The sequence below is a fragment of the Ptychodera flava genome (genome assembly GCF_041260155.1).
Source record: "Ptychodera flava strain L36383 chromosome 23 unlocalized genomic scaffold, AS_Pfla_20210202 Scaffold_23__1_contigs__length_28996876_pilon, whole genome shotgun sequence".
Lineage (NCBI taxonomy): Eukaryota > Metazoa > Hemichordata > Enteropneusta > Ptychoderidae > Ptychodera > Ptychodera flava.
This window is the reverse complement of record NW_027248277.1, coordinates 28,514,872-28,531,841: the sequence shown is the minus strand read 5'-3', so window position 1 is coordinate 28,531,841 and position 16,970 is coordinate 28,514,872. Positions and strand designations below refer to the sequence as shown.

At 37.7% G+C, this 16,970-nt stretch overlaps 3 protein-coding genes across 4 annotated transcripts in view; 2 read left to right on the top strand and 1 right to left on the bottom strand.

The window, feature by feature from the left end:
• The window catches only part of LOC139123706 (uncharacterized), a 49,053-nt gene extending 32,541 nt beyond the window's left edge, over window positions 1-16,512 (bottom strand). For both annotated transcript variants that reach the window (XM_070689867.1, XM_070689868.1), the window contains exon 1: window positions 15,234-16,512. The gene's annotated coding sequence lies outside the window, so the exon portion shown is untranslated. The remainder of the gene's footprint in view (window positions 1-15,233) is intronic.
• LOC139123893 (ubiquitin-conjugating enzyme E2 Z-like) overlaps window positions 1-16,970 on the top strand; it is a 446,060-nt gene that overhangs the window by 338,830 nt on the left and 90,260 nt on the right. The window lies entirely within an intron of this gene.
• On the top strand, window positions 966-2,506 carry LOC139124296 (uncharacterized). The gene is made up of 4 exons (XM_070690437.1): window positions 966-1,095; window positions 1,364-1,553; window positions 1,840-2,020; window positions 2,222-2,506. The coding sequence occupies exons 1-4, from the start codon at window positions 1,005-1,007 to the stop codon at window positions 2,504-2,506; spliced, it is 747 nt and encodes a 248-aa protein (XP_070546538.1). The 5' UTR covers window positions 966-1,004.

Below are 16,970 nucleotides of genomic sequence, written 5' to 3'. Positions count from 1 at the left end.
TTTACAGTGGCTGTACCTCCAATTTATGCCACAAAATAAATTTAGTACAAGGGCAACCATCTATACTGGTAGATTCAATCTAAAGTTCATGGTTCAGTCACGACAGATAAATACTTATCATCCTGATGCACACTATGCAGCTGCTATCTTCAAATATTTGAAGGAATTTGCAGTGAAATACAGAGATTATGCTGTCCTGATGTGTGTTGACGACAAGAGTAATATCCCTGTCGGTGAACCAGGTGTCCCATTGGCTACCATTAACAGATGTCAGAAGACTATTGTGCAGGCTGGTGTACCACTGATGGCTGCTGACCATGATACCAGCACAAAGTGCAAGCTGACACCATCTACTTGCCTTATCGTGGAAACTCCTGAGAAATGTACTGAATCATTTGTCGGTGGTCATGTATATGAAACCCTGAAAGACACCATATTTGCAGCATCTTCCCCACTACTCACAGTGCAGAAATGAGGAAAGCTCTCAGTGTGACTGGGAAATTGGACAAACCGATCAGGATCATTTATTCAGATGGTGGAGCAGATCATCGCATAACGTATCCATCTGTACAACTGTCACTCATTGCCTTATATCTCATTGATGATTGTGATGTACTTCTGGCTGCACGTTGCTGTCCTATGCAGTCATACACCACCCCGCCGCGAAAGATGGCATTCAATTATGAATCTGGCCCTACAGTCTGTTGCAGTTGAGAGGAAACCAATGAGTCAGCAGTTTGAAGCAGAAATGTCCAAGCTGAACACAATGCGTGACATCAGAGAAAGAGGCAAGAGTCACCCAGCCTTCAAAGATGCCCTGATATCAAGTCTGCAGGATGTAACAGATTTGCTAAATCAGTTGTTTGGATGACAGAACTCTGGGATACCATTTCTACCATTGATGACAGCGTTACCCAAGATGATACCACAACCAAACTGCTACAGGGAAAGACAAGACTCAGGCATTTCTGAATCACTGTACAGTCAGAAGACATTACTACTTCATGATATCAAAGTGTGGAGATATCAGCTGCAAATTATGTAAACCACCAAGGCTACCCCAAGATGTATTCCAGGGTATTCACAAACTCCCAGGTATGTTATGATTACAAAGCAACAACTTCAGCAGTGTATGATGTGATCTAATGTGAAAAAGATTCAGCTTTATAGCTAGCATTTGTGTCAGTCATAATGATTTGAACAAAACATACATACACATACATGCACGCGCACACACACACACACACACACAAATATATATACGGTGATACTTAGCCTGTATGAGCTGTGTCTTAATTTAAAGTTTTTCAGCAAGTGTCAGTTGTAATAAATAGTCAACGCTCTTTTTTCTGTCCTCATCAAGATCCTGTACCAACTGAAGATGGTGATCACTTCAAGTCATTTGAAGAACTGTATGGCACAGAAACAACTGAAAAATTCCGTCCATCTCTGGTTTCAAAGCAGACAGCACTGGCCCAGCGAGATTTTGGATTCCGACTGTCTGGAGAGACTGTTAGGCGAACTATACTATGTACAGAATGCAGTAAAGCCAGGTATGTAAAATCACTGATTTTTGGGTCCTTTAAGTTAGTATAGTTAAGTACAGTATTGTGTAGGGCAGTAAATTACATTACACTATAGTAAAGAGACACTCAGTGCAGCATTAGTGTATCTTATCCATAATATTTTAATGCAGTGCAACACAGCACAAAATAGTACTTAAATTATATCACTGTAGACCCAAAGAGATGTTGTCTTATCATTTAGTTTTGATTTTATCAACCTGATGGTATTGTAACAAACTTATGGAAATTTGTTTGATTACACTCAAACCTGCAGGTGTGTATATTCACCAAAGAAACTGGTTGAAGCTGAAAGACAGTCTCTTGAACAGATATTGGACACCATTGATTATACTTGTGGTACAAGTGCCATTCCTGAAAGTCATAAACTTCACAAGGTATTTTCAAGAGTTCTAGCTGCTCAGTCAGTTTTCAGGAACAAAAATAGAAGCAATAAGGTTAACAAAAAATTGTGATCATCGAATATTTGGTAGCTGAATAAAAATGCCGTATAACAGGCTAAGATTTCTGTCATTTTTTATCAAAAGTGAAAAAACAGCAGTATATTTTTTGTAATTTCATACAATTGTTTTATTGACTCCTTTGTGTGTATTTGTTTGCTTACTAGTGTTTGTTTGTTTCCTATGCATTTGTTTCAGGTGTATTTGTTTGAGAATGTGACATGTGGAAATTCTATCACCCCACATTACTACAGCTCAAGGTTGAAATTTCCCTTGGTGTGTCATATGTGTGGTACTCCAGATGACCTTGTACCCATCCAGGATGATTGGAAGGAAAGTTATCAGAGTATCAATCCTGTCTGTCATCAATGCAAATCCATAGGACATGAGAACGTACCCGAAACAAGTCCAAGGTTGGCTGGAAGAAAAAGAAGTAAAATACGAGAGTACTTCTGCATTACAGCCTCAGAGACGGTCACCTAACAATAACTATGCTTGTTGTACTTGTACAAGTACATGTATAACTTGTGTTTCCAAACAAAGCACAGGAAACACTGCATTGTAACTGTAATAGTTGAGTTTTCATACTTGATACCATTAAACCAATTGGAAAGTTAAAGTTTATTGGATTGTGTTTTTTTTCCGTGTTTGTTTTTTTTTGCTGGCTGGCTGATAGGTTTTCAAATATCCAAGGACGGCAAACAAAGAATTTATTTTATGCGGCCTTATAAAAATACTTGGTGCTCTTTTCACCGTGTTTATACCACTTCGAACAGCTGCGGATATATGCGCCTTTATTTTTTATCTGTATTTTCATAAATCTTCTTTTTGGTGGCTTCATACTCATCAAGAATAACAGAGTCTAAATTATTATCAATTGCCTCCTCCAAGTCTAGAAGTTTCTTGGTCAAAATCGCTTCATCAAGACTATTTTTTTTTGTTAAGCTTTGGAGAAGACAATTGATGCTTCTTTCACTTTAAATTTTATAAGCTCAAAAAATTTTTGAGCGTCAAGACTGGAGTTACAATCTAAGGTCTCTTGTATAGTTATCATCACTAAAGAACAAAACACATTGTCATTTAAATGGTCTACATTTAGTTTCCAGAACCTTGGACCTCTATTAATCTGGACAGTGCTACTTTGTGTTGTTGTATTGTAATGTCGCCCTCTTCGCGTCGGCTCTTTACTCTACTTAGTTGTTATGCGCATGCGTTTCCCTCTCTCTCCGCATCGCCATGTGGTTGCTGTGTTAGTCTTGTACCAGTCGTAATAAAGTTCGACGTTTATCTCCGACATCTGGTGTCTGGTTGTGATCTTGACCTGATGGTTAAATGGGGATTGTCTCCTCACTGGCGTGGTGGCAGCGATTTAAGGACCTACACGTCATTTACGAAATAATGAAGCTTTTTGAACTGACCTTTCCCATACCAGCAGCCGTCCACACTTCACGCATAGGTGAACAATCAGTCAGTAACTATAATATTACTGGGTATCACGGACGTTCGGACACTTTCAAGCTACACTCAACAGGGCGAACCTCCACCGTTCACTGATGCAGTGGTGCTTGAGTAAGTCAGAAACCATTACATCCTTTGAAAGCTGGCACCAAAAGCTCAGCTTCATCCTATAACTAGATCCTAATTTTGAACTGTTCTTGGGACAGAGCACCACTTGGAAAGCCAAAACCAAGTTTTCACCTGTTAGAGGATTTACCGACGATGACGAAGACACCCCCACTGCTAAACGTTGTACAGCATAACAAAAGGTCAACGCTCTAGAACTCATGCTGGGTCTGATTGCTAACTATAGCCCCATCATCTCTCGTAACACAATAGTCAGAAAGTCAACATCAGTGGACCATATCTGGCGAACCATACGTCTTCACTATGGATTTCAGTCAACTGAAGCACAACTTCTTGACTTTTGTGACATACATCTTCAACCTGTGACGAGAGGCCAGAGGACCTTTTTCAACGCTTGACAGCATTTGTCGAGGACAACCTGCTTCGTAAGGACTGTGGCATTACTCATAATGGAGAGAAAATAGTTGATGATGAAGAGCTGTCTCCCTCTCTTGAGAACTATGTTGTATTGACATGGTTACAATTGGTCCACAAAGACCTGCCACGACTTGTAAAGCAACGGTACGGAACAGAGCTCCGCACACGCACACTAGCATCAATAAAGCCTGAGATCTCTCAAGCCCTCACATCCCTTCTGGATGAAATTCATTCCATGGAAGATGCTGCAATAATGCGCACCACCACATCACGACATCAAGATGTCAGCTACAGACTACAGTAGTCATGCAATGTGAGAGCACACTCCAGAGATCAGCGACCGTCCTGCTCTTGGCACTTCATGTAAACCACCCGATCCACCCCCTTCCTCATCAGAGCCAGCCTGTAACGACAATGTTCCATGACACTTCCAGGTTGCAGTGCTTTCTTGACACCTCCAATGATGCCAAGGACTGTATACGATCTTCACGCAAATACAAGCTCCCATATATGACACTTAAGTGACTTGACTCTTGACTTTGAGTGTTGTTTGCGGCTAAGTTCTACGCGTTCCCCCATGTGCCTTGAGGCAGTTGACCGTAGTTTGTAGTTTCTTTCTTTATTTTTCTTCAGGCTTGCGGACTTGTTATATAGAGGAAAAAGTGGTCACGCCACTATGTGTTGTTGTATTGTAATGTCGCCCTCTCGCGTCGGCTCTTACTCTACTTAGTTGTTATGCGCATGCGTGTCTCTCTCTCTCTGCATCGCCATGTTGTAGTTGTGTTAGTCTTGTACCAGTCGTAATAAAGGTCGACGTTTATCTCCGACATCCTGTGTCTGGTTGTGGTCTTGACCTGATGGTTAAACGGGGATTGTCTCCTCACTGGCGCAGGGGACAATTTTAGCTCAACAGCACTATGGTCAGATTTCGGACTCAGAGTAATTCTGCAATCTCTAATATTATTAACAACAGTTTTTGAAACTAAGAAATAATCTAGGGGGACGATTTGGCACCTCTGTGCCAAGTAAAGGGATGGACATGTGGGTTCAATCTATGGTATACATCAACTAATGTCAAAGTATCATTCTGTTTTAAGTTCTATTCTAGCAGATTCTCAAAATCCAAATGTTCTCCCTTTATATCAATATTTACATCGAGTGGAAGGTTTGGTACCCGTACTTGTTTCAGAAGATTTCATCCTTCTGTTTTGACAGATATTCAGTCAGTTTTTTTTGTCTCATGTTTTAGTGTTTTTATACAAATAAAATCAAAAAGTGGAAACTCTTGGTTAATTAAGGAAAAGACACTTTTAAAGTAATACTTTATTCAGAAGTCTTATTCAGAGCATAGACGTTTGAAAGACAATAAGTTTGAGGGTGCTATCATTCACATGCAGTTTACATAGCAAAAATCTTCCCTCGCATCTCGATTATTAACATCTAAGATGCGAAAATCAGACTTGCCATTAACAAGTCATTGACAATGACATAGTCCCCACTTGTAATAAGGTATTAGTCTTGAGGGGGCAGGGAAATGAGGTCATTAAGAAGTATCCACTAAAGTGTATATGTTTAGATCTATGTCATTGTTCCCAATTTGAAACAAGAGGCATGTCTAAGTTATGGTTCTAAATCGGGAAAAAAGATCAAACCTCTAGCTGTATTGGCCAGCCAAGAAATACATATGTGCATAATAAATGAGGTACAAGATGTGACATCTTAAGGTCTATTATCCTATCAAAATTGAAGCGTAAAGAACTTGTGATTACTGAGTTATGCATATATATGCATATTCAAGGTCAAAGGTCATCAAGGTCACGTGACATTTTGAAAAAAAACATTGTATTGCTAATTAATCCATATCTGCCAAAATTCAGACCTCTAGCTCTATTTGCTTGCCCACAATTATATATGGGCATAATTAACGAGGTAAAGCATGTGTTGTCATAAGGTCTCCCATCCTACTAAATATAAAGGACATAGCACTTGCCGTTACTTATTTATTGACATAATCGTGTATTTTAGGTAAAAGGTTATCGAGGTCACAAGACATTTTGTCAAAAAATTTCTATCCTTAAGTCTATCCCTATTTACTAAAAATCATTCATTTACCTCTATTGCTTGTTCAAAATTAGATATGCACATAATGAATGAGGTACAATATGTGGCGTCATAAGGTGTCCCATCATACCAAATATGAAGGGTGTAGCACTTGTGGTTCCTGAGTTATAGACAAATATGTATATTTGAGGTCAAAGGTCACCGAGGTCACGTGACATTTGTCAAAAAAATTGTATTGCTAAGTTATCCCTACATACCAAAAATCAGACCTCTAGCTCTATTGGCTCGCTCAAAATTAGATATGCACATAATTAATGAGGTACAATATGTGGCGTCATAAGGTGTCCCATCATACCATGTATGAAGGGTGTAGCACTTGTGGTTCCTGAGTTATGGACAAATATGTATATTTGAGGTCAAAGGTCACCGAGGTCACGTGACATTTTGTCAAAAAAATTGTATTGCTAAGTTATCCCTACATACAAAAAATCAGACCTCTAGCTCTATTGGCTCGCTCAAAATTAGATATGCACATAATTAATGAGGAACAATATGTGGCGTCATAAGGTGTCCCATCATACCATATATGAAGGGTGTAGCACTTGTGGTTACTGAGTTATGGACCAATATGTATATTTGAGGTCAAGGGTCACCAAGGTCACGTGACATTTTGTCAAAAAAATTGTATTGCTAAGTTATCCCTATATACCAAAAATCAGACCTCTAGCTCTATTCGCTCACTCAAAATTAGATATGTGCATAATTAATGAGGTACAATATGTGGCGTCATAAGGTGTCCCATCATACCAAATATGAAGGGTGTAGCACTTGTGGTTACTGAGTTATGGACAAATATGTATATTTGGGGTCAAAGATCACCGAGGTCACGTGACATTTTGTCAAAAAATTGTATTGCTAAGTTATCCCTATATACCAAACAATCAGACCTCTAGCTCTTTTGGCTTGCTCAAAATTACATATGCGCATAATTAATGCGGTACAATACGTGTCGTCATAAGGTGTCCCATCATACCAAATATGAAGAGTGTAGCACTTGTGGTTACTGAGTTATGCACAAATATGTATATTTGAGGTCAAAGGTCTTGACATCACTTGACATTTTGTCAAAAAAATAGTATTGCTAGGTTATCCCTACATACCAAAAATCAGACCTCTGGCTCTATTGGCTTGCTCAAAATTAGATATGCACATAATTAATGAGGTACAATATGTGGCGTCATAAGGTGGCCCATCATACCAAATATGAAGGGTGTAGCACTTGTGGTTCCTGAGTTATGGACAAATATGTATATTTGAGGTCAAAGGTCACCGAGGTCACGTGACATTTTGTCAAAAAAATTGTATTGCTAAGTTATCCCTATATACCAAAAATCAGACCTCTAGCTCTATTGGCTTCGCTCAAAATTACATATGCGCATAATTAATGAGGTACAATATGTGGCGTCATAAGGTGTCCCATCATACCAAATATGAAGAGTGTAGCACTTGTGGTTACTGAGTTATGCACAAATATGTATATTTGAGGTCAAAGGTCATTGACATCACTTGACATTTTGTCAAAAAAATTGTATTGCTAAGTTATTCCTACATACCAAAAATCAGACCTCTGGCTCTATTGGCTCGCTCAAAATTAGATATGCACATAATTAATGAGGACAATATGTGGCGTCATAAGGTGTCCCATCATACCAAATATGAAGGGTGTAGCATTAGTGATTAATGAGTTATGGACAAATATGTATATTTGAGGTTAAAGGTCACCAAGGTCACGTGACATTTTGTCAAAAAAATTGTATTGCTAAGTTATCCATATATACCAAAAATCAGACCTCTAGCTCTATTGGCTCGCTCAAAATTAGATATGCACATAATTAATGAGGTACAATATGTTGCGTCATAGGGTGTCCCATCATACCATATATGAAAGGTTTACCACTTGTGGTTACTGAGTTATGGACAAATATGTATATTCGAGGTCAAAGGTCACCAAGGTCACATGACATTTTGTCAAAGTGTCTGAGATATCTGCGTGAACGGATGGACTCACGGACTGATATGACCCAATCTATGAGCCCCCTGGACTTTATCTGTGGGGACTAAAAACTGTGTCACTGCATCCTTTTTGCAATATGAATACGATGAGAAACTAAATTTTTATTTTATCTTGGGAGCCTATGTACTGCCTTATACATGGGAGTCTATGGACTGCCTTATACATGGGAGTCTATGGACTTCCTTATACATGGGAGTCTATGGACTGCCTTATACATGGGAGTCTATGGACTGCCTTATACATGGGAGTCTATGGTCTGCCTTATACATGGGAGTCTATGGACTGCCTTATACATGGGAGTCTATGGTCTGCCTTATACATGGGAGTCTATGGTCTGCCTTATACATGGGAGTCTATGGTCTGCCTTATACATGGGAGTCTATGGAGGTGAAAACTAAAAAGTCCTCTACCACGGCCAAATTTGATCGCATTGTGAAACAAATCGACGTGCATCTGTATGAGGTATGGTACTATCCTTGTACCAAGTTTGAACGAAATCGCTCCAGGCGTCTCTGAGATATCTGCGTGAACGGACGGACGGACGGACGGACGGACGGACGGACGGACGGACGCACGGACGCACGGACATGACCAAACCTATAAGTCCCCCCGGACGGTGTCCGTGGGGACTAAAAGCATACCCTACTGGAATCGGGAAACTTAACCTTTGCTCGCGGCAGTCTTGCGTGGCAAATTCGAGTACTCGACCCGTGTACGCGCAAGCGCCTTTACACAAACGCGAGGATGTTTTATTCGACCATACCTTTACCGGGCATTTCCCCCTAGGGTAATTTTCGAGTTAAATTTATAATTCCCATGCGCAATGCGCCCTCATCAGCAAAACTAAATGTACGATGCATTGCAACTGCTTGGTACTTCCGCCATATTGGATAGACTTACACGAGAAGGGCTTCTATTTGTGCCAGTGAGAAGTGCCATCCTTCGTCAATTGTCATCAGTTTATGTTGTGAGTAGTGTTTAATTGTTTTTTGGGTCTTGTTTCCGGTCCGGTTTCATCTTCAACTAGGCAGATTTTCACCGATTTTATTTTTTTTCAATTTGTTTACCTCGTGTCGGCAATATGGCTGCCCGGGAGGACTAGCCATTTCGGAATCTGACACGCAAGCATGCTGTCAGGTGTACTAATATTGAATGTGTTCCCGTTGAAAGCTATGTCGAAGAGATTGCAAAGAAAGTCGGAAGTGAAAATGTTATTGCTGCATCTAGAATGAATAAGTCCGTTGTTGTGTTCTTAGCAACACTCGGTAATGTTGAAAGCATTGTTGAATCGAAGTTTGCTTTGTTTGATGAATTAGTCGATGTGGAACACATGGTGAAACCGGCCTCAAAATTAATTCTGTCAAATGTTCCTCCTTTTATTCCTGATGAAGTTTTGGAGGAATATTTATGGAAACTTGGTAGAGTTGTTGGACATATAAGAGCAATCCCTCTTGGTTGTAAAAATGCTTCGCTGAAGCATGTGAAGTCATTTAGACGACAAGTTCATGTTTTGTTACACAATGAGAACATCAGTTGTGTAATTTCGATCAAATATGATGACCGTTTTTATTCTGTTTACGTATCTATTGATGAACTGCATTGTTTTCATTGTGGATTAAAAGGTCATGTCCGTAAACGTTGTCCGAACTATCATGATTATAGATCATCAAAAAAACAAGGATAATGACACTGAAAATGTTCAAAAAGACAATAATTGTGTGGATGAAAACTTAGGTTTAATGGATGTTGTTGAAAGTGAAGAAAATGCAAATGAAGGTGTTGATCAGCATTGAATACTACAGAAATTAACACCTAACTTCAAGTAACGCCTCAATGTCAACTCGCTTTGTTGAAAACAATGAGGCACAATCAGAGTCCGCTCACAAAGTCACATCTCTTGATGAAAATTCTGTACATCAAAAGACCGCTCACCATATACATATGCACATTGATTGTTTTTTGATCGATCCAAATATGGCCACCATGTGGCCATTTATGACGATTTTTCATATCCTGAACTACAACTCAGACATGCAGTAAAAACAGTCAACCCGCCGACGCTCAAGAGAACTTAGAAAAAGGTGTTAACTCTGCTGTAAACGTCCATGCCGATGAATACAGGGTACAAACCCCTGCTTTGCCTTTGTATTCCCCTCTCCCTTCTACTTACGTTTTATCATTCGACCCCCTTCTCTATCATCATCTTCACTTATTCAGTCTCAGTCACTTGAGTTTCCTGAGACTCCTTTTTCAGATGTCAATGTAAAAGAGTCTCAGGATTTGTTATTTCTCAGTCACAGTCTCCAAGAAAAAGTTTCTCAAAGTCAGTTTATTTGGTCAGGAGTGAAAGCATCAAACTCCTTTGATGTTCTCAGCAAAATGTCTGATCATGACAATGAGTCTGTTACGTCTGAAATTTCTGACTTATCAGAATTTCAAGAAAAGCTAAAATCAAGCCATCTAATTTGCTTGAGTTTTTAGAAGACATTAAAGGCTCTAAAAATATGATAGAAAAATGTAAAGATTACTGCTCAGATTTTAAAGTTCTCATAAAGTCATTTACTAACTTACGCAGGTCAGATATTGTCACTAGTCAACAAACAGTTTGTATCCATAAACTTGTGGCAAAGTTACAACAACATGTTAGGCAATGTAAAGCTTGGCTATTACTAAACATGGGAAGTAAAATCGTTCTTGTTTTTGCTTGTCTTGTGATGGCAAGTTTCATTTCTTGGAACGTAAATGGTTGCCATGATTCTTTGAAATGGTATGGTCTCACTTGTGGAGGAAAGGTTGGTGGGAAAAATATAGTTCTGCGTATATGGGATGATAAAGTTGGATTGAAAACTTTTGATGATCGTTTGTTTCGTGCGTATAGGATGACTAGTTCAACTTCGATCCAAGGCCAACACAAAGTGTCCATACACGCAAATTTGCATCGGCCTAAATTTTGTGTCAGCCTGGAACTCCCTTCTTGACGGGACCAAACTCTGTCGGCCCTAGGCTGACGCAGCATGTCCACATTGGTTATTTTACGTTGGCCCAGGCACAACACCGGTGCTACACCAAAGTGGTCAATCTGAATGACCTCAGTTACATCCCTTACGAAAATAGTCTGTAGATATTCTATTGAACTCTGATATTCTATAGAAATTCTGTATATTTTATGGAAATCTGATGGAAATATGCTTCCATTGAAATTCAATTGAAAATTTTCAATACAATTCTGTAGAAAAATTTAAATTTTATAGAATTTTAATGTGTATAGAAACTTTAAATTCTATTGAAGTTTGCTGATAATTTTCTGTAGAAAATCTGCAGAAATTAAACATATTTTTTATGGAATTTTTCGGTTCAATAGCTTTTGTGGAATTTTTTTTCTGTTTTTTCCCCACAGTTTACACTGTTTCAGACTTAAGTTCATGTTTTTGCATGTTGGCATGAGCTTTGATAAGAACTCAGTGACATATATATAGCTGTTTCAATATGGAAAAGGTAGTGACATATACCTATGGAGAGTTCTAAGCACATTCTAGTGTACCCTTTAATTCTGAAAAGTTATTTTCATTTACACACACGTGCCAGGAAAATATACAGTTTCAATTGTACCATATTCCTTTTGCCATTGCTTTTGTACATTTCATGACTGTACACAGACCAACCTGACTCTCTTTGTTAGATCCTAGGTCAAGTGAGCTGACCTGTGCCTTTGCTTTGTTATGCAAATAGTTTCCTGCCTTTACAATGGGCTGATTACATAATAGTGTAGCCACGCATTATTCATTTGAACTTGAGGCAGTCCACAGTGCACATGGCTCTTATGAAAAGTACTAAAGTTCAACTCCAAATTCCATGGAAATTAGGATCCAAGGTCCATTAGCGAGATTCTAACAGTGTTATGGAGAAGGGAGCTCACTAATACGTCACAACTGTAAGGATCCACATTGCAGAATCAACTGAAAATTACGTGAGTTAAGATACACAACACTTTAATTATGCACTTGGCTGAGTTGACAACTCAAAACTGCTAGACTGGAGAGGTAGGCCTTGCATTCATATGTGTAGGTTGCTTTATATTTTGTAGTCCCTGTATGTTTCATCAAGTTTTCGAACGATTGTTAATCATAATTCTTTTAGAAATAAACTACATGTTTATAATTTACTTGCTGCCTGATTTTTTGTGAGTTTTGCAGTAATTCATTGCATTGGTATCTATGGCAATATCATAAGGTGGTACTCCTTACTTAATAAAAGTTTAACACATATTGTTGTCACACTTTCTAAGAGATTGAACTCGTATAAGACAAACAAACTTCTGTAAAAGAGTGCAGAAATTAAATATAGTTCTACAGAAATTCTACATAAAAATTCTGTAGAATGTGGTATAAATTCAATAAATTGCTACAGATATTTTGTAGAACGTGTATCGAATTTACATAGAAATTCTGTAAATTCTACAGAAATGATACAGAAATTCTGTTGAATTTCTACAGAAAAAGGGGGCCAAAACTCCATTAAACTCCGTTAATTTCCATAAAGGTTCAGTAGAATTTCTGTGAAATTCTGTATCACTTTAATTGAATTTTGTCATCAATTTCAATGAATTTCTACAGAAATTTTCATAGGGATGTTTTCAAGTAAACTAAAAGGACCAACATAGTGTCAAAGCTAGTTGCTTTGGTCTCGTTAAGTTGGTTACTTGACATCATCCCTACAAAAGTTAAGTCATTCAGCAATATTTTGTAACTTTGGATGGGACGCTCAGCTCTGAGTGAGCTCAGCTTTCAGTGAGCTCAGCTCTTAGTGAGCTTGTATTTTGTTTGTGTTATGAGTTCAATAATGTTGCTCTAATTTCAAAATATTTATCATAACAACAAAGCCATGAAAGTGGCACATGAGAACACCAAAAGTTTTTTTTCATCTGAATTCGTACAAGCAAACAAATAAATTGATCAATTCTAGTTATAAAATATGAAAGCTGTAATAACAATTCATCACAAATTATAAATGAGAAGAGAATGACACGTGTTCATTTGTCAAAAAAACTACAGTATAAGGCAAAGAAATGGCCTTTATATTCACAAGAATCTCTCCCTGGGCATTACACTGTGAGTGGTAATGCCTTTTACTCAAAGATTGTCTGCAAATGCCTTTTGAAGGACATAAATGTAATTTTTGATGACATTTTTAAATATTTCTGTTCTGTAAATAAACTGCACATCCTTGTCCCGGTTAAGGTTCCCAAATTGTTTCGAAATGCCAGAGTCCAACTTATTACTTCACTGAACATTTCATAATGCCTCAGGAAAATGATTAAGAAAATACAGTTGATATACATGCCACTTTATGAAACCATGCAGGGTATTGTAAAGCTATTACAACAATAGTTTATCATAAATGTGATTTATCTCTAAATTTGGATGAATTTTCTGGTGTTACTTAACATTTTGTATTGTGTGCATTTTGCCAATCCGACGGGACAGTCTGAATTTTTAAATAAATTTTAATTTTTACAAGGTAGAAACAATGCATAAGGATATTATGTATGCAGCATTATTTATCACTTCATTGTATTTTTTTCTCATGGTGAAGTTTTTGAAATGCATAAACAAAAGCATATGCATAGGCAACAAAATAAAGTTTCACTCTTCGGACGGGACATTTTTAAATCGCTAATAATTCTAACCTTGTAGAAACTACAAACAATTCAGCAATCTGTAACTGTGTTGAATCATTTTCTAATGTGCAATTGCTAATTGTGATGATATATTTACAGGGATTGTATCATGGAGAACCAGCTGGTATTCAAACATGTGTCCCGTCCGAAGAGATTTTCGGACGGGACACATTTTATGTTTCGGAATTTGGTTTCCTTTGTAACTCAGGTCTATGGATGTAAATCATTTACATATTACAAACAGCAATTCTTGACATCACTCCCAATTCAAACCAATTTCTATTCTTATCTCAGTGTACTTTCTTGGATTTTCAGATAACATTTTTCAATTTGACACCGTGTTTCGGAAAAATAGATTTGATTACATTTGCCCTAAAATGAACATGAGAATAGCTCAGGATCAAGGAGTCTTAATAAAATTATAAAAAACATGACTGCTTACCATTGTTCTTGGTTGATGTTCACTCACCATGGTCACAAAGCAAATGAGATCTCACAGATTTTCAAACATGGTTTTTTTGTGTTTTTTTACACATTACATACAACATTGCACTTGGGTAATTTGTTGCACACACACAATGAATTCAACAGACCCTGATTTTTTTTAAAGAACACTTTGAACTGTCTAACACAATGGACACAGAACAAGTATAGGTGACCTTAATAAAAGTCATGGGAAAAACTCTACAGCTGTTACGACTGAAAAACACCATTTTTGTGACCTTTGAACCTGTACAGGAAAAAAATTAATTACACATTGGCATTTAAATTATCTCCAGTAAAAAATCATAGGAATCCCTAAAAAATAAACCTTCATTTACATTTCAAATAGAACATCAAATAGGGAATTGGACCAAAAACCCACTTTGGCATGTTTAGCTTGTGAAGAGTAACATATCGTTTCACTATAATGTCATACTTATTTAAGGATTTAAATTTGGAAAATAAGATTTCTTACATTAGGAAATGGGAATACAGTTTTTTTTTTCTTTTCAATACAGTTCCATGTGCAATGTGATACACACTTGTATGACTCATCACAGACAGGACATCCCTATTAGCTGGGTAGGATTAACATGAGAGTAAAATACAAAGAGCTTTATAGATTAAGTCTCTTTCATTTGAATTCTGTAATCTTTTTCGACCAGAAATTATTAATTTTTCGTAAATCATTTTGTGGTTGACAATCTCTCAAGTTGACAATCTGTCAAGTTTATCTGCTAACATGACAAATAACCCTAACAGTAGATCAGAAAATGCAACACAAAATCTCATACCCAGTATGCTCACACATCTCTTCATAGCAAAGCAATTCATGCCGATTTGTACGGTTTCTCACTTTCCACACAACAGGGACACAGTGCATTTCTTCGAATGCATCTAAAAATTCAAATTACCTTCAGGATTTTTCTCCTCTTCTTTAGTAAATCACCACATGCTTCAGAACACCAATCAGCCAACTGTGTATGACTTTCAGCAATTTTACCAGTCTTAGCACTTTCAATGAGACACTTCTTTAGTTCCTTAGCAACTTTTATGCGATTAGTATATTTCTTGATAGCACTTGCTACAGCCTTACTCCATTCATCTGTATCTTCATCTGATTGATGAAGTCCAACATGGACAATAACATGTTCAGCAAGTAAAGGAAAGTGTTCCTGCAGGAATTCAGCAAATCCACAGTTGTTTGTGATGACTGAAGGAATGCCAACAGTGCAAGCAATAAGAGGAGTTATGCCAAAAGGAATCATTATTTGGTCCATGTATGAAGATGTGACTTTGTTCTATTAATTGACTTAGCTCAATCACCGACACTGTATGGACCTTATTGATATCCAATCTTTGGGCACTGTGAGTGAGTTTGAGAAAATTGCTCTTAAATCTTCAAACTTGTTAACTGGATGTCCACTAACAAACTTCCATTTGGATGTTAAGTCCAAGGCATAATAGAAGGAAGTGGAAATTCTCCCTACAGCACCTGCTACTGCCTTATATTCACCACAACCCTTTGTTAGTGAATCATTGACATGGGACAAAAGTTCGATAATACTTGTGATTTTTCTGTCTGCAAACTGCAATCTACTTATGCTTTCTTCAACAAATGGCAGGTAACACATATGTTGGTCTCTATTGACAACTTTGTTGCTGAAAGTATTTCCATACTTTTGGCCCAACTGATACAACAAGGTTTGCACCTGCAGCAAGTTCTAGCATATTTTTTTCAAGTTCTTCAGCTTTTTGTGAATCTGCAATAACATCTGCAGGAATAGTATGGAAGACTGGCACAAACTTTGCTGTTTTGAAGATTTCTTGTTGTATACTTCTAGCTGCATTTGCTGAGGTATGATTTTGATCAGCAGTTACATGGCCAATGATTACACCAATGTTTTTGAATGTCTTAATATGAGGATACAGGGACTGATGAAGCAATAACCAGTCTATTGATGGATTCTTGTTTGCAACCAGATCAATTTCCTTCGGGGTTACTAATGTTATTCCATGTTTCTCAGCATCAGCTTTGTCTTCCTTACTGGCATGCAGTACCATGTAGTGCACATCCAGGCCATGTTTTCTGAGGATACAGGCATTTTCCCTTTGAACAAGAGTAACCTGTAAATCCCCATGCCTTGGTAACCATTCTGTTGCTACCACTAATGCTGCCATTTCACTCAACTGCAAACCTGAAATCAAAAAAGTAAATGAATCTGTCTGTCAATATCAATTAACAAGTCATTGACAATGACACAGTCCCCGCATGTGTTTGGGAATTTGTTACTGGAAGTGACTATAAACTGAAGTCGATATAATGCGAATGAAAAAAAAATGCAGGTACAAAAGCCTTGTCTGTGATTGGTACCCATATTTAATTGTATTGTAAACAAGTAGACATTCAGTATGAATGGCAAAGGATTATGTCCTTTAAATAAGTTAGACAAATTTAAGTACGTCATACCCTGGGTCTTGAAATATTGAAGTTCAAGAAATCTGCAAATAATGGTAAACGCATATCTGAGTAATGGCTCTTGACGTAAGTCAGAATGCCAGATGTGAACCAAAAATGCTACTACAGCGCTTAAGTTTGAGATCAACATCTGTACCAAGTTTCATTGAATTTCCTGCAGTATTTCTACACA